This window comes from Cricetulus griseus, chromosome 10, assembly GCF_003668045.3.
Source record: "Cricetulus griseus strain 17A/GY chromosome 10, alternate assembly CriGri-PICRH-1.0, whole genome shotgun sequence".
In the NCBI taxonomy this organism is placed as follows: Eukaryota; Metazoa; Chordata; class Mammalia; order Rodentia; family Cricetidae; genus Cricetulus; species Cricetulus griseus.
In genome coordinates this window covers 5810401-5835853 of record NC_048603.1, presented here as the reverse complement: position 1 = coordinate 5835853, position 25453 = coordinate 5810401, and the positions used below count along the sequence as shown (strand labels likewise).

Below are 25453 nucleotides of genomic sequence, written 5' to 3'. Positions count from 1 at the left end.
ATTAGTCACACATGAGAACTACTTTTGAGGCTGGAGAGGAAAATGTGTACTTTCTACATGAATTATTGCCTCACTTAGAATGCTCTTGCTCTATGTAGTTCATAATTTCAGCAATCCTCTGTCTCTTCAATTTTTATCCTTTGAACTTCCATCTTCTCAACTGGGAGACACTAATGCCTCCTTCGTCAAGGTGCCCAAACATTCTACAGATCCTACCATTAAATCAATTATCACACATTATTGTAATTGCCTGCTTACATTGCAAGCTGCCCCACTGGACCACAGGCTCTTAAAAAAGTCAGGAGTTGTTTCTTAATCAATCTTTGGTTCCTTAGCATCTAAAATACTTCTTTTCACAGGGTAGCACTTTAATGAATACATTTTAATGAATAAATGCATTCATTAGTTTTAGTAGTCAGGAAAAGAAAAGGTGATCTTGGCAGACATAAGCTAAACAGGCAACACTTCCAAACACAGAGGGTGCCACTTTTTAATAAATTAGGACCCACAGAGGTTATGGTAAAAGTCAAAGTAAACATGCCTGCAGGATGTAGGGAAGCCGGAGAAACAGGTATGGTGTATATCCAGGCAAAACAATTTAACCTAGGAATAGTAATCCAAACAAGAAGGAAATATCGGCTCTAGTGTTAGACAAGGATGGAGAGAGAGAGACAGAGAGAGAGAGAGAGAGAGAGAGAGAGAGAGAGAGAGTTCTCCCCTTTCCACTTCTATTACATTAAACTGTAAGGTGATACAGGATAGAATCATGCTTGCCCAGCAAGATCCTGGAATAGACCTTAGTGACTTATGAAATCCTTTAACACTAACTCAATTATAATGCTTAAATTTCTACCTATGTCTTCATCATTCCATACTACAGCAGTAGTTTCCAAGTTCAGAAATTATCTTTGTCTCTCAAAGGATCTAATCAGTGGGTGGAAAATGAGTATTCAGAAAAAAGTTAACAGTTATTCAACTCCAAACTCTATTCTATGAATTGAAATGGGCAAGGAGTCTTGAATCAGAGATTAATATTAAATATTTTTGAGGATGATCTTTTGTGAACACCTACAGTATTTCTTGTTTGTAATTCAAGTCACCATAAAACACCCAATTTTAAATGTCCATAAACTACTTTTAGTGAATAAGTTGGGTGCTTCTTTAAAATACACTATCTGCCATTTGAAAGATTCATATATGACTTTGCTGCTGCTTATTATGAGAAAAATTATTCTCTGGTAAGTGTCAATTAATTATTTGAAGCTTTCTTGTATGATACTGGGACTTTGGAAGAGAGAGAGGGTTTCAAGCCTGGCTTCCCTACCAACATCCCTTAAATCTTGAGACATTTCTGTATTGGTATTCGTGTATGTCTGCACATCTTTTGAACACACTCCAGTTGACCTTTGTGGCAGACTATCTGTACACAGACATCTGTTTAGAAAGCAGTATGCTGTCGTCCAGCAGAGCTGAGGACCAAATTTGCTTATAGCCTTGCAAGAGAGAGATAATGGCTCCCCTGAGATCAAATGAGGGCACGGTACTACATATACACGTGGGCAATTCAGGTTCACACCGAGATGGCTTGTTTCCTAGGATATGAACAGATGTCTCACACCTTTTCTGTCATTTTATAGAATTGGAAATTGGAGGTTGTAAACTGTAGCTATTGTAAAATTTTGATATTTTGAGTCTCGGCTTTGCTGTTCACAAAAAAGACTGTCATTTATTTGTAACATAAGAATAGCACTTCTTGCATGACAATTGGTAAAACCACAAAACAAAAACCTTTTCAACTATAATCTCAGACCTTCATAGTACCTGATGTTTATATCTGAGTAATCTTGATCATTTTTTAATATCTGGAGTTTATTTTCTGCCTTTCAATTAAAAGAGACAATGCTTCTAAATTCTTCATCCAGGTTTAGTGCTTGGTGAAAGCTAACAAGGATAATCTAACAATAGCAGAAGGACCAGCAGAGGCAGAGAATAACAATACTAGGCAACCGTCAACAGAAAGAGCAGCTTGGAAAGAATCTGGGTATGTACCACACACAACAATAAACATCATGGAGAAGCTGTCATATTTAGCATTGCTACAGTATAGCAGTTTAAAAAAAAAAGTCATCTCATTGATGAGAGAGACAATGAACTCAAAGTTGTTCATGTGATTTGACTGAGACCAATCAAATACTAATGGACACATCTGGCACACACACACACACACAAAAAAAAGTTAGCTGTGTATGGCTTAGGAACACAAACATTTAGAAGGCAGTTGGATGGTCACAGAATGTTCATTTGATAAAGCAATAGCCGTGGCTTCTCTGTTTGGGTCCCTGAATTCCCTACTATGGGCTTTTTACAAGGCTTCCAGTCCCACTTGTGAATTTTCCCTTTGGCTCAGAATTCAAAATCCACTCAGAAAGCTATTAGGTATACCCCAAATAATCACACCACTATTGTGACAATCTGTACATTTTGCCTGGTTTGGAAGTTGTGGCGTTGCTATGGTCTTATTCAACTGCTGAGAATTAGTGCTGTTGAGTGTACAGCTCTGAACAGGGCATTTCTATCATGCAATCAAAGGCAACATATATGGGAAAATAGAAGGTCAGAGCAGGAGGATGGGAAGAAGGCCGTGGAACACTGCCTCCTTGCCAGGATATCTCTGTTACACTCTTGAACTCGCAGAAGCGGTAACTGCAGAAGGTCAGGCCTCTTAACACTTTCTAACAGGCAGGAGAGGACTTCTCCAGGATTCACGCTCCTGAGAAGCTACTGGAAGTTAATTGTTGGTATGAAATAGAGGAGTATTCTTTCATTTTGTGGGCACTGCCGAAGTTTCCCATGTTCTGGTAAATAAGGTCTCCTACATAATTCTGGTAATTAAACTTGGTGGGCTTCAGGTATGCACACAAACACCTGAACTTGAAGGAGGCCTATTTGGGAGAAATAATGGCTTCTATGAAGCAGAGAGGAAAGAGGGAGGAGCAGGTTTGAAAGGAGAGAGAGAGAGAGAGAGAGAGAGAGAGAGAGAGAGAGAGCTATCTGTGGTTGATTTCATTGGCTACTGAGCTATTAATCTGCAGCCACTTGCTTGACGAGAAACATTAAATACATGTAGGTTTTGCACATTCCTAGCTTCTACTCAGTGAAGAATTAGAGAAACATATCTCAACAGATTAAAGACATACATAACAGTAAAAGAGAAAGCCCAGAATAAACAATGTTAGTCTCCAGAAGTTCTGTGGGCAAGACTATATAGTGTACAGAGCTAACGATCAATATAGCCACTTTTCAGAATTAAACATTATTAATGCCAAATATACTTATATTTCCTTCATGGAGCCCATATTTTATAGCACCTGTATTAAACTACAAAGTAGAATTTTTACAAGAATCTTATGCTAAGAAGTCCTGTGAGAATTTTGAAAAGAATCCAAGACATAGTCAATATTTCACAACTTAAATAACATAATGACCATGGCTGTTTAAGCAAGCAACCCTAAGTTGAAAACAACATAAACTCCACATGGTTTTCTTTTTTGTTTGTTTTGTTTTTTCAAGACAGAGTTTGTCTGTATAGCCCAGGCTGTCCTGATACTCACACTGTGGACCAGGCTGGCCTCAAACTCACAGAGGTCCACCTGCCTCTGCCTCCTGATTGCTGAGATTAAAAGCATGCATCCACACCACCTGGCCTATATGTTTTTCTGATGTGAATTTGAAAATATGTATACTTGCATTGTATTGTAAAAGTACAACTATGTTTATAAATATGAGTATCTCAGTCTACATTAAAAATACATTTGTCCTAGCAAGTATTAAGTATGTTTGTATTTTTGACATTCACTTCCTGATAGGAGCAGAGAAAGGAAGATAGCATAAAAGAATACTAGGTAGGTGATAGTTATGGTTAATATTCTCTTTTTAAATATTATTGGTTATATTCAACAAATTTTCAATCAGCATATATATACATATACGTGTGTGTGTGTGTGTGTGTGTGTGTCTGTGAGTATGTGTGTGGGTGTGTGTGTGCGCGCGCGCGTGTGTCCACTTATTTTTTACCTCTGCAGATGGGAACAGGGAAGTCCCAGGATGCTGTATTAACTGAATTGGCTATGCAGGTAAGTTGAGGATGGCCATCAAGTATGTAACCAGTTACACAGCTGTAGCGGATCTTGTCACCAACGTCAAACCTTGTACCGTACAGTACACCTTTGGGTGGGACTCCTGGATTTCCACAGGAGCTACTCTGCAATTCTGTAATACAGAAGGAGAGACAGAGAATTTAGACTCGTTTAAATATACTTTAATGTTTTGCGATTATAAAATTTCATCAAAATGTAATTGTCATTTTCCTGTAGAGAAAAGTCAGACAGAAAATTTAGCATTTGGTACAGAAAAGATTAACTGTGAAAATGTGTCAGTTTTCCTGCATTGAAATATCGCTGTTTTTGCTACAATTTCTTAAAGGTTTTACATTATTTAGACTACGTAGCAAGCTTTAAGATTATTAACATCCATGACAGATTTCTAAGCCTGAGATCAACATAGTTCATATGGTATCTTCAAAGTTACATTTGAATGACAGAGCAGAAGTATGCCTCTACTTATGGTAACAATGGACATTGACCTAGAAAACATGCACATTTTGAGAGAAGATATTTTATTTAAAAGATAAAAATATATTGAGCAGAAAACAAAATTTTAATGTCAGAAATTTGATTATCATTATCAAATAAGAGAGTATCACTCACTTATTTGCTTTAATCTGGATATTTAATAATAAGAATTGTAATAAATGGAAGGGTCTATATTTTAAATGGATCAGTGCAATACCCCTGCAGTATTAATGACATTAATTCTCAAAAAATCAACTACACATATATGTATATATAGGTATGTGTGTTTGTCCCTGTATAAACTTATTACACTTACTATTGTCATATTAAACTTGTAAATATTAATCATTTAAACATAAATTAATAAATGAAGAGATAGTAGTCCAATTTAGTTAACAGTTTATTTTCTGGTACTATACAAATGTTAATTTCCCCGTAAGGACAATTTTACTGTCACAGGCAGTTAATTATTACATGAGACAATTAAAAGTATACTGGATTGCTATACTTGTAAAATTTCAAAAAGCTGAAAATACGGCTGTGAAAGAAAAGTGAATCTTATTCCTATTTTATCCTGTTATTGATTCCACGTGAGGCATTAGTAATACACCTGGCAAAACTATTATGTCAAACAAACTTATTACAAACTGCAATAACCTTGAATTTATCAAATGCAAAATCATGCATAATAATAGATCGATGGACCATTACAAAAATGGAATGATGTACAGACATAAATTTACAATTCTTTATAACTTGCTTCTGGTAATTTAGATATTTTTTCTTTATGTTTCTGTTTTGTTTTATTGTGTTCTGTGGAAGCACACACTCCTGTGTGTGTGTGTGTGTGTGTGTGTGTGTGTGTGTGTGTGTGTGTGTGTGTGTGTGTGTGCGCGTGCGTGCGTGCGCGCACGGGTGTGTATTTATGAATGCCTGGCAGCCAGAGGAGACCTGATATCTTTCCCTACTGTTTTTTCTTATTGCCTTGAAACACTCTCTCACTGAAGTAAAAACTCATAATTTTGGCTAAGCTTCTGGCCAGCGGCTGGATTTATTGGCACAGGCAACCATGTCCCAGTTTTGACAAGGCATTCAAACTTGGGCACTCATGTTTGAAGAGCAATGTTTTTACTCACTGTGTCAGCTCCCCTGATCCTGGATGTGTTTTCAAAGTTGTATTAATTTTCCTTATAATTTTTGATAATGCTAACGGGAAAAAGACTCACTGATTGACTTGAAGCATACGGTCACTGTATTTGATTAAAGAATAAAATAAGAATGGAGAACTCTAAACTACTGATTTGTGTTAGAGGTAAAGTATTTACTCTCATTTTAGGTTGCACAAATATGGGAAATTAAAGGACTTGGCTGACTTTAGCTGGATATCAATATTTGAAAAAGTATTTAAAATAACCTGTATTCAATGTTAATTATTGCTGAAATTTCAATTTATTCTCTCGTATAGTTTTTTTACTATTCTGTTCACTATTGTTTAAAGACATAGTCTGTAAGGGGAATTCCAGGACTATTTAAAACAGTTTTATTATCTGTGAATTTAGGGCAATTAAAAATTATTCAGACCAGATAGATGACTCAGTGCTTAAGAGTGTTTGCTACATAAGCAGGAGGAATGGATATTGGTTCCCTGCACCTGTGTAAATATCAAGGTGTAGCCACAGGTCTCTGTACACCTAACATTGCTTTTGTAGTGATGGAGAATACAAGAGAATCCATGGGTTTCTGGCTACCAGTCCAGTAAAATATTGCAAGATCCAGACTGAGAGTGAGAGTCAGTCTGCAGAGAATAGACAAGAGAGTAATAGAGATGAAATTCAATCTTTCTGAGGTACACACACACACACACACACACACACACACACACACACACACTGGGGCACACACAACCACAACTCAAATATATTGAAACGTTTCATTTCTGTAATATTAATATGAATGACACTTGCTGGAATCAATGCTCAGGTTAATAAGTTTTGATAAACGGAATAAGAATGCAATGCTTGGACTAGAGTAATAAAAAAAAGGAATACTGTTAATGAAATTACCACCTTTGACCTTACAATCACAAGGCTCCCTATCCCATGTGCACTCTGAAAATAATTAAGGTCAGGACTTCAATTAGCATAAAGTTATATGTCTGGGAGTAAAGGAGTTTCACATACTTTCACAGGAAATGGTTTGGGAGGGAAAGAAAAGAAAAGATAAAGTTCCTTACAGATTTTATGTTTAGTTTCAACTTATACTTAAATTAACAAATAAATATTACCTTGACAAAGAATTTAAATGAAAAATAGGGCATAAACCACAGATGAAGTGACTGAATCAGAGAACAGTGAAATCATCACAAATTACCTAACTTCCGTTCTTATGACTGAATAATATCTAAGCCTATAAACTCATAAAATTTATGTTTTTCCCAAATAAAACACAATTAATAGGTTTCTAAAGCATGCATCACCTTTATGTTCTAGGAGCTCACAGTGCCGTGTGACCTTGTTTATCACCTATTGAATATGAAATCATCAGCATACGATTATCTGTGGTAATTAAAATGTTTCCCATTCAAGTTTTATAGATCCTGGTTCTGGGGATGTTGCTAGGGAATCTATATTTTGTCCCTTTTCAGCCTTTTACAAGTTCCCTCTCAGCTGTCTGTGTTCAATTAAAAATAAAATGAGAAAGCTGGGTCATTAATTGAACACTTGTATTGCCTGCTATTCTGATTCATTGTGCTCGTGGGTGTCTGGGTGCTATACAGACTTGTGGGAATACATGTTGCCATATTTGTGTGGGTGTGGGCAGTGTGTATATGCACACAGAGGCCTGAAGTTGACATACAGTATCTTCCTCTACTTGGTTCTGCTAAATCTATTGAGGCATGTTCTCTTTCTGAATACAAAATTTGCAGATTTTTGCCAGTCTAGACTGTTGGGTAGATTCTCTGTTTCTGCCTCTAGAGGGCTGCTAGAATAAGAGGCAGTTGTGACCAGCTGGCTTTGAAGTAAGTTCTAAGAATGAAGAGTTTCTTTCACTGACATACCATTCCATTCTCTATTTCCTTCAGTCTTGATCTAAAAACACCGTGCCACGTGCTGGTCTTTTAGATTGTTTTGTAACAAATCACACAGTTAAGCTACACTCATTTTTTGATGTTTCAGGCTTCAACTGTTAGAGTGAAGGAAAACTGAAATAATTAGTTGAGCAAAGGTAATATAAAATAATGCTTGTGTATTTCTTTCAAGTGTCATTTTGTCTAAATACTGTGAAATTACTGTTTAGGAAAGCAGAGTGATACAAAGGATTTGTAAGTAATTCATCAAATGTTAATGCCAGGTGGCCTCATCATAACTGCAAATAATAGCTGAATTGCTGAATAGACATAGTGACCATATTTGCTGATGATGAAAGTAATGTATTTCAACTAACAAAGTATTACTGCACTTGAAAAATTCGACTCTCATCATGAAAGAGTGGGGGTAAATGGATTTAACATGAATAATTTAGAATAAGTTTAATTACACTTTTTGTTTGATTTTGAACATATATGAAAAGTAAGTATAAATAAAAGAAACTTTATATGCTTGCTACACATGAATTCCAATCTTTGAATGTATATGAGGTGGATTCACAGATAAGATAGGAATTTTAGGGCTGGTAGTTTCGTGGCTGAACACATCCCCAAGAAAATGAAACTGAAGTCTTTGTTCTCAAAATGTCTGTAAATTTCCTATTATGCCTACCTGTACCAAATAATAGAGCCAATTAAAGTGTTTTTTCAAGCTGGAATGAAGATGGTTTCATTTATGTTTTTATCTAATAAATGAAGTACTCAGCATTTTATATGAAAGCAATTTGGGAACACAAACCATTGTAAACTATAAAAGATTTTGGATGCAGCAAATATTACCCTGGAAAAGATAGAGGAAACAATTCAAGTACAATTTTGCTACTACTGAAATAGTAGTATATAATATAGTTTATATAATATACTTTTACTATATACATAGTATATATAAATATAAAATATTCTGTCATGTTCACAAATTTATGTAGTCAGTGAAAGCATTTATGATTCTTAATGCAATCTCAACATTACTATATAATGGATACCAATAAAGTTACCCTGATTTCCTGAACTAACAGATTTATTACAGTTTGCACTGTAGTTAGTCAACACACATACTGTCTACACAGTACTGGGAACGATGCTCAGACTTAAGTATTTTAAGCAACTTATCCAGTGAAAACAATTAATAAATAGTCAATGTGTAGTTGAAGCCTGAGTTTCCTGACTTAAAAGTGCAGGGATGCTGTAGAGACCCAGATCGATATAGATTGTTACCTAGGGACATCAAATAATTACTCTAGAATGGCCACTTAACCATTTTTCTGTAATTAGTGATCTGAGATAGTGACACCATTCAGGCATGTTGCCTGTCATGAGGTTTGTTGCCATGATGACCAAATGTAAGAATGTAAATCTACTTGTGATAACATGAGATTAAAAATGGGCAAGCAACAGTAAAAGCATGTAGTGAGAAACGCAAAGCGTTAACTAAGAAGAAATATAGGTAGTATTTCATAATTAACTTAGCGTTAGTTGTTACTTGAAATGAGTTATAAATTAATGTTCAAACAATTAATAAGTATTTTAACTGAATTGTTCAAAACAAAGTGGTATAACACCTGAAGCCATAAGCAAGATATTTGAAAAATAATTATAAGAATCAAAGTCCTATGGTTGGTATTGTCGTGAAGATGGGGTCAAGAGACTTAAAAAGAAGATAAGAAAGAAAATATTCTGAAAGTTGCTCATACATAGATTTTATGTAGTGTAAAACAACTGACAAACACACACAAATACAGCATACATTTACACACACACACAAAAAACACAGAATATTAACAATAACAACTGTTCAGCCCTAGACACTAATAAATATGATCTCACCATGTGCGTGGGGGAGTGCCTTTTGGTCAAGAGGTCACTTTTATGAGAGTGACTCAAAGATGCACAGGGTGACTTGGAGGAGGAGAGCAGAAACGGTGTAAACACAATACTTATGTATTAAATTCCCTAGTGCTAAAATACAATAAATATGATAATAACCAATAATATTAATAGCTGATTAATAATGATGCATATGAAAGCAATCTGGGATCTTAAAACAACTTCCCATTTTTGCAGTAAATACAATGGCTAAGAGCCTTCAAAAGCAAGGTGTTGAGTGAGTTACCACTCACCAAACCTGACCTTGAAAATTGGAAGGGAAAAAAAAATGAAAGAAAGGGAAAGGACACCCTGAGAACAGAGTTGCATAATTATTCCGTCAAAGAAATGAAGCATGATCCTGCTGAGATCAATTAACAGCACTTTAAAACATTGTAAAATTATATCTACTAAGGGAAGCAAAATTCAAGCCGCTTGTACTTCTTCCAGAAAATGAATCTCGGCGTTTTATTTCCCAGATGATTAAAAATCATTTAGGAGAGTAGAACATCAAACTGGGGTAGAATGTTTTGCACCTAGTACCTCTCAATCAGAGACTTAAAAAAAAAAGTACTTGGCAAATAAATGCATTTTTTCACTTTTTACTGATACATAATGTTCTCTGGTAGAGTCCGGAACCATTCAATTCACATAAGACATAAATGAAATCATTTGTAAGGATGTTCTCTGGGACGTCAGGGTAAGCATTTTGTGAAGATTTTTCAAACACTTGCTGTAGCTATCCTGCTCCCTGGAATTTTCTTACATTACACATAACGGGATGAATTGGTTTCTTTATACCTAGTTTCATCGCTATTATACAATTTGGGGACTTGAGAACAAGGTCTCTGACTCATCTTTGTGAATCAAGTATTTAGAACATTGTGTTGTTGGCAAGCAAACCGGGATTGAGTTAGCTGAGCAATTTCATTCAATATGAAGATGCAAAAAGATAATCATCACCCAAAGTTGGGTGTTTTTTTTTTTGACAAATGCTTAAACAGAAAATAATTGAGCTGAACTAGTATAAAACAGAGCAGCAGGCATATGTTGAATTAACTGTGTTACGATAAGCACTGCATAACATTTGAAAGGTGTGATTGGTTTTTCTTTAAACACCAAATTTCATTGTGAAGCTTTTTAACTGCATTTTCCAATGAAAATGCCTCTGCTTCTATAAGCCAGTTTCTGTCCACAAACATAAGAACAAAATTTCCAAGATTCCTGCCATGCCATGGATCTCATTGTGGCTCAGAAGAGGAAGTAAACATGAGGCAACATTTGTTGCTTCGGAAGTGAAAAGACTCTCCTGAAGGCTGAGGTTTGCTAACCAACATGAAAATATAAATTTTTGTTAGGAGTATTTTAATGTAAAAATGGAAATCGCAACAAGTTATTGGCTGATAAGTAAACAAACAAACAAACAAAAAACCAACAGCCAAGACTGCCTTGGCTGTAGCTTTTTCTAAGAGAAAAACAAATTACTAAACTGACTGTGGGGGAAGAGTGTAGACATTGCTTGAAACATGTGACAAGGACTCAGGTGATGGCTCTGGGTTTGCTTCTCAGCACCTGCGTGTTGGCTCAGAGCCATCTGTAACTCCAGTTCTGGGGAACTTGCTGCCCTCTTCTGGCCTCTGAAATTGGCTGGCAACCATGTTGGATTCATGCATGTGCTCAGGTAAGGCATTCAGAAGCATAAAACTAGAATAAACATCTACACAATGTGTTTCAAGCAGCATCAAGATCTGTTGCCATAATTTTGTTAATATAAAGATGACTCTTAGATTGAGGAAAAGCTATTTTATTTGTGAGTATTATAGTCTTTCAGTTTGAAATATTGATGCCTCTTTTATGTCAAATGGATTGGGATACACACAATGAACTTTGGAAATTATATAGTTTAATTATATGAGTGTCAAGTGAATATAGTTTGGTGGGATTATCATGAAATGTAGTATCTAATTACATCCAGCATCTTTACCAGTACATTGCATATCAAAATAAATAATAATACAGCAATCAAGTGTTTTTATAATCATACCTATGCAGTTTCAAATTTCTGAGAATGAAAGATGATGCATTTTCCAGGGATAACCTTTTATCACTTGAGTCAGAATTGCAGGAAAATATGAACAAACCCTCCGTTCTTCATGACAGAACTGGGGCAAATATCTGTATTAAAACTTTAGCACTTACAGAATGTGATTCTTTAAAAGGGTGTGCTAAACTGATCGGAGATAATTTGCTGGATTATATAACCATTCAATATGATGAGTGAGAGATGCCTCTGTATTTCAGCAATTACTCCATCATCAAATAATTACTGAACTTTGAGGCGTAAATGTCAAAGGGGTCTAACAAATAGGACACCATTTCTACCTTGCTAGAACTTGTAAATCAGCTGAAAATGTTAAGGCATGAACAATATGACCTTGTAAAACTGAAAGCTTGTCGTAATCTCTGAAAATTTAAAAATTATTCTACTTCATTTTATAATATTGGGGGAGTTGTGGGGAGAGAGAATGCCACATGTACTCCGTGCCTATAAATGACAACAGGGTATATCGGATTTTTTTGAGCTGTGAGGTACTGACAGTTGTGATCTGCCAGATGTAAGCGCTGAAAATCAAACTCAGGTCCTCTGAAAAAGCATCAAGTGTTCTTAACTGTTGAACCATTTCTCTAACAACTCTACTCTCTTACGAAAGCAAAGCGCTTTATTATCTATCTATCTATCTATCTATCTATCTATCTATCTATCTATCATCCATCCTGTTGTATATGTGAATGTGTGTGCATACCCATACACAAGTTTTGCACACTTGGATGCACGCACAAGTGCAGTTGGGAAAAGATAAGAGATCACCTAGGAGTTTGCTCTCTTTTCAACCAAATGGGTGGGTTCTGGAGACTGAACTTTCATTTGTCGGAGATGATACCAAGCTGTCTGGCCATGCCTGGCTCCACATCCTGCAAACATGTATTAAATGACAATCACTATATGGAAGAAACATTATTTAATTTAGAATAAAGTGATGTCAAATTACCCAAGTAAGACACACAGAGGAACAATGGAGAGACGGTCAAGGGTAACAGAGATCAGGCAACAAGAAAGGAGAGCTGTTTTAAAAGGGACAAATATAATAAACGTCACTAGGGAATTTCATGAGTATGCTTTGGAAAAACTTGAGCTTAGCTCTTAAAGGTAGTGTCCTATTGCTACTGTTGGGGTGGGAATTCAAAATAAAAGCATACAAATAAGGTAGCTGTTATTTCTTTTTATGTGAACCTGATTATCCCAAGCAAAGGGTGGTGTAGGGACCCTGGTATTTCTACCTGACTCCGTATTGGTAATTTCCCACTATAGGGTGGTAGGACCCTTGTCATCAGTAACCCAAGTTTCTTCCTTCTTTCTGCTTTGTCATCCCTGGGAACTCAAGCTAAAGGTGAGTTGATAAAAATACTGAATTTCAGGCTGTCAGATTGAATGGGGTGATCCTGGGAAAAATAACCCTTCTTTCCTGTCCTATGTTTCCTGCTGATACTGTGATAAAAACTTCCTGACTAAAAGACAGCTTAGCAGATGGAGCATTAATTTCATCTTACCCTTCCTGGTCATAGTCTTATCACTGAGGGCAGTAGAAACCAGTATCCCCTGACATACATTATCTGCTGGTTTTACAATCTCAGGCTCCCTCAAGCTTAGTTACATTCCTTATATTGCCTATGACATTGCTCTGGGACAGCATTATCCATAGTAGGCTGGGATCTACCACATAAATTCATCACAGATACACCCACAGGCCAATCTAAACAATTGAGTATTGAAATTCCCCAATGAAAGGTTTCCTCTCAGATGACTTCAGAGTTTGTTAACCTGATGACAGTTAAAGCTAAAGGCGTGTTTTCATTTTGTCACAACCTGTTACAATTCTAATATTTGTAGAAAATTGACAACAAGGTTATTTTCCAGAGCTGGGATTATTTTAACTGTTGTTCCTCTCTGAGGAGAGAGATTGGTTGAACAGGTAGTGAATGTTTGCAATAAATCCATGTGTAAGAGCAAAAAGGGGGAGAGAGCACCAATTATGAACATATCCACTCTATGAAATCAGAGTGAGGAGGAGGCATGTGTTGGGGTAGCCTACTCTTCCCATGGTCTTACATCTTCATTTGGACACTTCTTCTTTGTCTACATTTTCTGTCGTGAAACTTGAAGTGGGTGTGTGAAAAATGTTTGTCTCTCTCTGTGTGCTGGGACACACCAGTTGATGCAAGTTTGGTGGTTGAAAATTGCCTATGGAATTGACTCTACAGGGATTGGCAGGTAAGTCATTCATTGAGTTGGCCCAGATCCCCTCTGCTAATGGTAGGGATTGATTTGTTTGCCCCCAGTCTGTCCCATGTGCCAGCAAATACTCAATACGACCACATCTGTCATTCTTTTTAATGAAGCTCCCTCCAACAGACTCAACCAATAAATTTGGGCAGGAATCCAGCATTCTCCCTCCATTCTTTTATAATTTGCCATAGGCCTGGACAGCCAGAAACAGATAGAACATTTCCCTACATTGTTAAGCCAACCATTTATGTTGGCACCATGGAGTTCTCTCCTTCCATCACTGTGAGCTATTACTTTGCCAATTTCCATAAATATACAGAAGGGAAAATTTGTCCATTTTATAATGAGTTTCATTGCTACTCTTTCTGACCACAAAATGATGGCATATTTTATATTTTTGTGTCAGCATATTCCTTCAATGCTACCCTAGTGATAGAAATTTTTTAAATGCATTTTTTGAACATTATAAATTGACTTCATATAATTCATAGGAATTATAGGGTGTGATATAAATGTATAAGCTACTAAATAAATAATCTATTTAGGTCAGCATTATAATTAAATTATCCTAGACTGTCTTCCATTTGTCTCTAAATTCTTAAGAATAGAAACCGACAAGAGTGACATGCTTCATGACAGTACAAGTTGAAGATCAGGAGACTCATCCCAAAAGACAGGGTGCTCACTGTTAATGTACCCGAAGAAGGGTAGAAAATAGTGCAAACTGCTTTTTCTAATTTGTTCCCATGATGTTGTGACAAAACACTGACCAGAAGCAACTTTGGGAAGGAAGGGATTTGTTTGGTTACAAATCATAATTTATCATTGAGAAGGCAGAGCAGAAACTGAAGTCAAGCAGAGAAACATCGACCTTGGAGGAAAAATGCTGACAGCCTTTCCCTGCTGTATTTCTTATACAGTCCAGGCCTACATGTGTAGGGAGGCTACCACCCACAGTGGGCTGGGATTTCCTACATCTATTAACAATAAAATAAAATGCCCACAAGCCAATCAGATAGTAACGATTACTCAAGTGAGATGCCTTCCTCCAAGATATATCTAGATCTGTGTCAACTTGTCAGAGACTTTGACAGTGCTAGAGTAAAACCCCAATTTCCATAATGAAATGCACAATCTGCAAAGAAACTAGACATGTCTAAAACCCATGTTCCATTTTCAAATAAGTGCATCGAGTTGCTGGAAATTAATTATCATTGGCCACAGGAGAAAAGAAGTGGATTAGTTTGGCTCATAGTTTTTGAAATAGTGAAATGGAGATGGATAGAATTTGTTGAATCACACTGACAGATATTTAGGGTCCTCTCATCTATCATATTCTTGTTTGTATAGTAACATTCATCAAACATCCCACAAAGTCTCTCATCTTCGGTACACATGAGAAAGCCAAAGTCCCCAGGTAATGGTCACAATTTTCCATAAGCACACCATGCTCTAACTCTGCAAGATAAAAAGTGATAGCTTTTCAAAGATGCATATATTATCCAAATACCCACTCATCCCTTATATAGTCTTGATTGATGGTTAAACTGACACCATTTTGAAGTGCCTGCCATTTTTCTTTGACTAGTAAGTGCTTTAATTCTTTGAAAACTAAACCAATTTCAAATATCTCCAGAAAACTTTTACAACTTATTCTGTACATCATAAAAGAATTATCTTACTTCAAAGAATCAGATACAGGAAAATAGAAACTAAAAATACATTGAAATTGTAGTAACTCTTTGCTTTGGGGTTTGTTGTTGTTGTTGTTGTTGTTTTGGGGGACAGGGTTTCTCTGTGTAGCTTTGGAGCCTATCCTGGCACTTGCTCTGGAGACCAGGCTGGCCTCTGCCTCATGAGTGCTGGGATTAAAGGCGTGCACCACCAATGCCCAGCTCAAAATTGTAGTAACACTTATCTTGTTCTCTTCTGTTCTTCCTCCAACTCAACCTCCCTGCCCCATCATGTCTTCCTCACCCCTCCTCTTCTCTCCTTCTCATTCTCCTAGCTCCCTCTCCCCTCCCCCCATGCTCCTAATTTGCTCAGGAGATCTTGCCCCTTTCCCGTTCTCCAGGGGACCATGTATGTCTCTCTTAAGGTCTTCCTTGTTTACTAGCATCCAGAGGGATACATTATAGGTTTAAAGAGAAATCAGGCATTAGGGAAATGTCTGGAGAGCTACAAAGATGACACCAACTAACAATCTAAGCAACAGAGGAGAGGCTACCTTAAATGCCCTCCCCTAATAATGAGATTGATGACTGACTTATATGCCATCCTTTAGCCTTCATCCAGCAGCTGCTGGAAGTAGAAGCAGACACCCACAACTAAACTTTGAACTGAACTGGAATCCAGTTGCAGAGAAGGAGGACTGCTGAGCATAGGTGTCCACACCAGGCTGGTGAAAACCACAGAAACAGCTGACATGAACAAGGGAGAGCTCTTGGTCCCCAGACTGATAGCTGGGAAACCAGACCCCAGGAATGTGGGTGTCAGTGAGGAGACTTTGGAAATCTATGGGGCCTCTTATCCCTATGGGATCAGTACTTATCCCTAGCACAGGAATGGACTTTGGGAGCCCATTCCACATGGAGGGATACTCCCTAAGCCTAGACACAAGTGGGTGGGCCTAGGCCCTATCCCAAAGGAGATGACAGACTCTGAAGACCACCTATGGAAGGCCTCACCCTCCATGGGGAGCAGAAAGAGTATGGGATGGGAAGGGTTTTAGTTGGGGGGGTGTTAGGGGAGGAAGGGAGGGAGAGGGAACTGGGATTGACATGGAAAATAATCTTTCTAATTCAAATTTTAAAAGTTCATTGAAATTGTGTGTGTGTGTGTGTGTGTGTGTGTGTGTGTGTGTGTGTGTGTGTGTGTGTGATGTTTGCCTGTGTGTAGGCATGTACTTTTGTGTACATAAGCACATGGATATAGATGAGAGGACAACTTAGCTACCCTTCATCATGAGCCATCCATCATTTTGTTTGTTGTTTGTTTTAATACAGGTTCTTTCCCTGGCTTGTATCTCACCAAGTCACCTAGGCTGAGTAGCCAGAAAACCCGAAGGATGCCTCTGCCTCCTTGGTGCTTGGATTATAAGTGCATGCCCCCATAGCAGTTTGCTTGTTTTCTTTACATCTGTTCTAGGGATCAAACTCAGGTACTTGGGCTTGCAAAGCAAACCTCTGGAAACTGACCTATTTCTCTAGCTTCTCAAATATCTTTTGAAATGAAATTAAAGCCCTTTGATGTCTCAATCCACAAAGAAATAAATTGCAGATGATAGTTATTGTGAGAAGAGTGGGGATGTAGACTCCAGAGCGACAAAGTTTTCAGGATGACAAGACTAAAATGAACCTCGGTTCTCTTCTTTCCCATAACACTGCTCAGCCTCCATTTCTGTAGTAAGTGCTCTGTAAGTGCAGAAGAAATCTTCCAACCAGTTTAAGGACTTGTTGCCATAGTTATAAATTCTTAGAGTTGTTTTATGTTTTAGAGTGAAATATAAATCCCACTAATGAAATCAAATCAACCTTACTTTAAGCCCTATCTCTGTCATTTACTAGTCTGTGGTCAACGAGGCTTTTAATGCTTTAGTTTCTTCTTAGGTACCATAATCTCATTATTGAGATTTATTGCTGTTTTTTGTTTTAATGAAAATTAATGGAAACTTGATCTGAATTTAACCAAGTGGTGGATTTATTGATAACATCGTATTCAAATGCTCATTTAATAAAGGTTGCTTGATACATATTGCAATGATTGAGGGTAAACATATTTGCCTAAGAAAAAAGTATATTTAGAAGCCTTAAGTTTATTAAGTGTGCCTAATTTCACTCCATCCGAACTACAGTAGACTTAACAATGGCGAAGATTTCCCAATGATCCTCTTTCATTATTATTCGGCTCATTTATTCTTAGGGAGATCTTATCATTTAGTATGTATTTTACATTTTTAACATTGACACCTACTAATCATGCTAACTAGTTTTGTTACTGGTTATAGCTCATGGTACAATATAAAAGGAAATGCTTCCCCAAAGCTATAAAAAGACTAATTGAAACCAATTATGAAATTATCGCTCCATTCAGTTGTCTGAGCTAGACTCAAGTATCTTCCATATATGACCTATCCAATTGCATTCTAAGTGTTATCCAATGAGCAAGCATACTTATGATTAAAATAAATAGAAGCTAGGCATGGATTGAGTGAAATTGTAGTTATTAGGATTTTAATATGCATATAAGAGTGAATTAAATATCATTGGACCTTCCTATTTTAATTAAGTACCCAAACACTCTTAATCAAGCATATAATTAAATTTAAGAGGAAATGTATTGTCTACTAATTGCCATTGATTATTAATAATATGCTTATTTATGCATGCAAACTCTGTAATGACACATATCTCCAAACTGTTTCTGAATGGCAATAACTGAGTTCTGCATAATGGAACTATTAATGAAATGGAATCTCTTAAGAAATGTCAGGCAAGAAAAAAGCTCACATCTTATAATTCTTTCTACTTTCGCCTTTAAAAAGTTCAGAGCACATCATATGCTCTCCCACGGAATAACATCAGTAATTACTTTCAGTTTCTTTTTTCAGTCTTAGCAATGTTTTAGTAATAATAATATATTTGGACAATAATACATTGAAACAACCTATTTTATAGTAAAACATAATTCAATCATTATTTTAGCATTTAAGATACACGGCATTTCTTCCATTTTGTCAAAATAAGCATTTACAATAGCAATTTTTTGCTACATAAAGTAAATTCTTATTTTTTGCTTCCTCTCTTTCTATTTATCTATTTTATTTTTGTTCTTGTTATTGTTTTCCGAGACAAGATTTCTCTGTGTAAGAGCTCAGGGTATCTTGGAATTTGCTTTGTAGACCAGGCTGGCCTTCAACTCATGGAGATCCACCTGCTTCTGCCTCCTGAGTGCTGGGATTGAAGGCATGCACCCAAACAGTTATTTATTAATGCCATTTAATAATCACTGTTATAAAGGAACCACTTTCTAACTGGTTCATAGAAGAAACTGTATTTGTAAATAGGAGCAATATCCCATGATTGAGTTTCATAGGATCCAGAGAGAAGTCTATTACTATTTGGCAGGTCCCATTTCCAAACATGTTCTCAACATATGTATTATCCTTCCTTCCTAGTATTTCCTCTTAACATTTATTATCTGATAACAAATCATATATTTTATATATTATCTCTATTATCAAGGTCTCCCCTATCTTCCCACTCTCAAATGTAAATAAAAAGCATCATGTTATTCCAGCACCAAATATGTATTTTCTCCTGTGGATCTGATTTACATCTAATCAGAAAGTGGTTGGTTATTCCATAGCTCAAGTGTCACTAATACACCCATGGGCATATCTTGACAAGCAAGTCATCAGTACAGCTTGGAAGGATGACAGCTGGGCAAGACGATTGATGACTGATCTTCCCAAGCTATCTGCAACTTATAGAACTATGAAGGAGAACCAGCATGGAAAATGTTTCTCATTCAGTACTTAGTTCTAGTGGCCAACAAAGATCAATGACAAGTCTGTAAGATACACGTGACCAACAACTATAGGATAGGTACGATGTATATTGCGTTATTTGTTAGTCTTTGATTTCTGAGTGGGTCATTATTCCTGCGTAGACAATTCTAATAAACATTTTTTACATAAAGTTAAGTTTATAAATGACTATATTTTGAAGCCAGCCATTTTGTCCAATATTTAAATAGCAAGCTATTTAGTGTTAAAGCAGAAGGTACTGCCCCAATATGACAGAAATAGAGCTCCATCCATAAACACTTCACACAACTATATATTATACTCTAGTTTGATTTAAGCAAGACACCCCTAGTTACTCTAAAATATGGGTTGGCTAACCCACTGGATAAGCAAATGAGGAGACTCAGGTTGGTTGTTTCCTATCTAGAGCTGGTTTAATACAAGTGAAGCTATTAATGTCCTTACCAGTCTGGGCTGCTCTGATGTGTCATTTTATGGTTTCAAACCTAACAAAGAACCATAAGATTTGTTAGAACCGAGAGAGAGAGAGAGAGAGAGAGAGAGAGAGAGAGAGAGAGAGAGACTCGGTGAAGGGTTAAGTTAGCCAAAACTTCCTGAGACAAAGATTTAACTCACATTAAAGCCTTATATATATGTGAATTTGATAAATATAAACTCTTAGCAGCAGTGTTTGCCTGCGTAAGACCTACAGGATACCTAGCCAATTAATATTTCAGCATGAAAGCATGGAAAGGGGGGTCTCATGAGCTCCCACTTCTGGCTAAGGATTTCTATCTATCTATTTGGGTAACTATCATCTATCTATCTGGAAGCTTCTAAAATACTGTATTTCCATATGGCCTTTTCAAACATTCATAACATTAATTGTGCCTTCTCTCACCATTCTTTTGCCCTCCCCTCCCATCATAACTTACCTCCTTGTAATATTTTGAATAAAATTGAAAATATTTTAAATGATATTTGAAGGATGTCAACACTATCACCGCATAAACACATATTTGTATGCTAATTTTTGTTAATATTAAAAAACTACTACATTAGACAACACTGGCTTATAAGTGAGTAGATTTCTACATAAAAATTAGAACTGTATGTACTTAGGCAAGGCTGTGTGATGTTTTAATGTATTTGTACAATATTATATCATTAAATCAAGCCAAATAAAGGAGAATCATAAATTTTCTTACATGTTACATTTTTTCATATTTTTGAGACAGGGTTTCTCAGTGTACCCCTGGCTGTATTTATGCAAGGCTGTGTTATTTTCTAATGTATTTATACAATATGGCATGATTAAATCAAGCTAAATAAAGAGAATCATCTATTTGCTTACATGTTACAATTTTTATTTATTATTTTATATTCTCCAGACAGGGTTTCTCTGTGTATCCCTGGCTGTTCTGGAACACACTCTGTAGACCAAGCTGGCCTCTATCTCACAGAGATCCACTTGCCTCTGTCCTCCAAGTGCTGAGATTAAAGGCGTGTGCCACCACTGCCCTGCACAGGTGACATTTTTTAAGGGGGGATATTTGAAACACATTCTTAGTTTTCTTGGAATACTTAATACATTATTAATGACTGTTATCACATTACTGTAAAATAAACAGCAAAATCTATTCTTACCAGTTAAGTGATACTCCACATTATTTGGTCAACCACTTCTTATGCTTCTCTTGTTTTGTTTTTTTGTTTTGTTGTTTTGTTTTGCTTTTGGCTTTGTTGTTCATTTTGCTCTCCATACAAGATCAATTTTAGGAGATTTCAAGAGAGAGTATGTGGCATGTCTTTCTGTAGTTCCTGAATCTACTGAGCACCTCCAGAGTCATCCATATGGCTACAAAGGCCATACTTTGACTTTTTAATAACTAAATAGCATTTGGTGTGGATATTTACCACATTTTATCTATTTATTTATAGATAAATACATGGATGATTTTCTTATCTCTGTATTTGTAAACAGTACACCAGTTAACTGGTGTACTATTATTAATATATTAGTATTAATATTTAATATATTCCTTAGATTTTTATGCAGAAGTAGGATTATTACTTGGTCTGATATTTATATTTTCAATTCTTGGAATAATTTCCACAGTTCTCTAAATGGCCATGCTGATCGACAGTCCCTAACATTTGTGACAGTTTCCTGTCTACTGCATTAAGAGACAAAAAGGTCTAGAGTTTTAGACTATTAAAGTTCTGGCTCTTTGAATTACGATTTATTTCTAATTTTATATCAAAATTCCGTATCTCTATCTAAAATTTTTATATATTTTGGCAATTAGAAATGAATCTATTTTAATCAAATATTCAAGGTACTGTTCAGCCTTTTTAATATATAACGCCCCCACTTTAGATAATATTCCTGATACTCTTAGATGATTTATCTCATTAGTTTGTAATCTTTAAAAATATTGATTATTTGATAAGTCTTTGCCTTGTTCTTAAATTGCCACTTTTGCTGGCACACTTCACCTTTGATATCTGTTTCCTACAAGTCTGTACTTTCCCCAACTATAGTCAAGTTCTCTTTGGTGTCATGTATAAACCATCCTATTTAGCACTATCTGTAAATGTCTATTTTAATTTTCAATAGCATGCATCCTTCTCTGCAGTATCATGTCCATGTCATATCCTTTAGTAGACAAATACACACTGTTATTTTGCATATGCATATTTTGAAATTTTCTTCTATTTCTCTGGTCTCTTTTGCTCCATCTTATTCTTCCTGTTTGTTCTGAACTTTGGCCCCTTTGCAAAAGAATTCATCAACAGTGAAATAACGTTTGTTTGCTATTTACAAGCACAATTGTTAAGCAAGAAGCTGAGTGGATCCCTTGAGTACCTTGGTGGCTTTTGAAATGTTTGCTCTTGACTGTCAGAAGATTGCCTTGATTGTTCTGTTGAGAGACTCATTATAACAGCATGATTTTTTTTCTCTATTGAACTACTTATAGTCTTCCTAAAAGAAATTCAGCCACCACCTGGAGAATACACAGCTAGTTCACAGCTTTCTGTGAGGGAAAGTGGTGAATAGAGAACACATGGGATGTGTGGATGTTTTGAGTCATTCACACAATCCACTGATTCTCAAATCCAACCTGTGTATAGCTATGATGTAGAGACTGATGTTCTCATTTGAGAGTAAAAAACACCCACATCCTGCTAGGATCCAGACAGGGCACTTGTCTGCCCATTGGGCTTGTGAACATTTGTTTCTGACTTAGAAGGATGCACTCTTCTTATTAAGATGACCTTCACTGCTTTTAGAAGTTTCTGCTGGCACACATTGTTTTGTCTTCTGGTTATAAATTAGCTTCTTTCTTGCGTCTCTTTTAAAGATTTAACTCTCAACTGTCTGGTGAGTTTCAATCCTACCTGCTTACTTTTCTCTTGCATTTTTGTTTTGCTTTAAGAAAAGAAAAGTCTCACTTGATAGCTCAGATTGCTATAGAAAATCACTACATAGTCCATGTTGGGCCCAGCTTGGCTTCTGTACATATAGTACACACTCAACAAGTTGAGAAATTGAACTGAACAACCAACAGACAACTGATTTAAAAGAGATGCACAACAGGGATAAAAATACAGAGGGAATGGAGAGTCTTGGAGTAACCGGACAATATTTTAGGATACTAGAGTTGTAGATTATGGTTACCTCACATTTGTCAAATCTTACAGGATGAATAACAGCAGGAATGAACGCTAATCCAAACTAAGGACTCTGCATGGTAACTAAAAAACCCACTGCTCTGCTAGGGGCATTCACAGTAGAGAGGACATAAGTACACAGAGGGTAGAAATAATTGGGGACACTCTAGATCTACACACAGTTTTGTGGTGAACCGAAACCTGCTCTATAAATAATGATTTAAATTAAAAGCGGATGTCAAGGAGCCCAACAAGATGGGATAAACAGGTTGAGGTGATGGTCACCAAACCTGATCATCTGGGTGTAATTCTTGGTACCCACAGAGGGGAGAGAAAAAAATCTAAGTTGTCTTCTCACCAGCTCATGAGTCCAGCCCCCCCATATATACTCACATACAAAACATAAACAAAATCATTTCAAGGCAAAAGCAAGCAAGCAAGCAAACCAATCTGGGTATGGTAGTCCACACCTTTAATGCCAGCACTCAGCAGGCAGAGGCAGGTGGAACTGTGTGTTCAAAGCCAGCCTGGTCTACAAAGTGAGTTCCAGGACAGCTAGAGCTTTGCACAGAGAAACCCTGTCTCAGAAAACCAAAAAGGGGGGGTGATATTATATATTTTCATAGTTCTACATGATCTTAATACAGTTAAAAGCCTTCACATTGGCTTTCACAAAACTTATAATTAAACAGTTTTTACTTTTTTGACAGCAAGGACTAAATTATTTAGAAAACAGGTTTCCTTGATTTTTGTGGAGTTAGAGTGGTATGGCTTTAATTGAAACTGTTCTCATAGGCTGATATTCTTAATGGTGATGCCCCAGCTGTGGTATGTCTTGGAAAGGTGTGGGGCCATCATGAGGGGATCCTCCTGGTTACACATGAGTCACTTGGAAGCATGTCTTTGAACATTACATAGCTTCACAACCATGTCACACTCTCTGGAGCTTCGAGGCCAGTTCAGCAGTCCTCCATTAAGTTGTTTGTGTCAGGCAAGTATTGTAGCAATTTCAGTACAAAAGTAATGAATAGTGTGTGTGTGTGTGTGTGTGTGTGTGTGTGTGTGTGTGTGTGTGTTGTGTGTGTGTGTGTACATATGCAGGGGCACATGGGTGCACATGAAGACTAGAAAATTCCAATTCAATTTCTATTTTCTGACATATCCTGACAAATTTTCATCCATTTTCAGTTGTATCCACTGTTTCACTTGCCATCCTGTAATTCCTTCCTCTCAATTAGAAATAGCTTTAATCTACTTCCCTGACATCTTACAGAGTCATGTACGAGTTCTATATTGTCTTTTATGTTTCATTTGGGAAAGGGAACTATTGAGCTGCATTTCTCCTTGTATAAGGGATACCCAGTCCTGAGAAGCTCTTCTATCGGTTCAAGAATTTGGATTTGTAGTGCTCTCATGTTTTCTAGCTTCAGGAAATTGCAAAAGACTTCTGTTTTTCAGGAAGAAAACATGATTGTGAAATAGCTAGAATATGAGAAGATTGTTTTTGAAAAGCCTTAAAGTAAATTTCTGTGGCTTAGGAATCACAACGCAAGGACTTTGGATCTAAGCAGAAAAAAAAGCTATGTGTAGGTCAGGGTTAGCAGTCATTTCAGGGATGGGTAGAGATTTAGAAAGTGCTGGGGGTTTAGTGAAACAAGAGTTTGAGGTGAACAATGAATGATTTACTATTGTAAGCATATGTCTGGTATTATAGAGGGATTTGTGGTGATATTTTGTTTGTGATCTAATGAAGCTTGCCTGAAGATCAGAGAGCAAAGCTAGCCACAGCCAGAGAGGACCAGAAGTGGTGGCACACATCCCAGGACTAAGGAGATGAGGCAGATGAACTCTGTGAGTTCAAGGCCACCCTGGGCTACATGTGTGAGTTCAAGGCCATCAAGGGATACATTAGAATGATGCAAGCTAAAAGAGAATTAGAGCTCATGCCTTTAATTGCAGACATAGAGAGGTTTATAACAGGACCCCAGTGTCTCAGGCTGCATTCTGAGATTTAGCCTTCAGCCACAATGAAGAGAGGCAGCAGTCTGAGACTTGGAGGAGAGCTTGTAGAAACAAGACAGCCATTTCAGCCTGAGGTAAAGGTAAGAGAGCTAGCAGCTGGCTGCTTTGCTTTCCTTGTCTTCAGCTTGAGGCTTGAACCCCAATATCAGTCTCTTGATCTTTGATTATTCGTGTTACAGAGAAAATTTCTCTAATGATGGCTGACCAAGGTATTGATTTATGAACATAGCTGAATGTCCTCAGCA

At 36.7% G+C, this 25453-nt stretch overlaps 1 protein-coding gene across 3 annotated transcripts in view; it reads right to left on the bottom strand.

Annotated features, from left to right (window-relative positions):
* Positions 1-25453, bottom strand: part of LOC100774887 (CUB and sushi domain-containing protein 3) — a 1055385-nt gene that overhangs the window by 825136 nt on the left and 204796 nt on the right. For all 3 annotated transcript variants that reach the window (XM_027431430.2, XM_027431431.2, XM_027431432.2), the window contains exon 4: positions 4075-4269. In XM_027431430.2, the coding sequence (XP_027287231.1) occupies positions 4075-4269 (195 nt within the window). The remainder of the gene's footprint in view (positions 1-4074; positions 4270-25453) is intronic.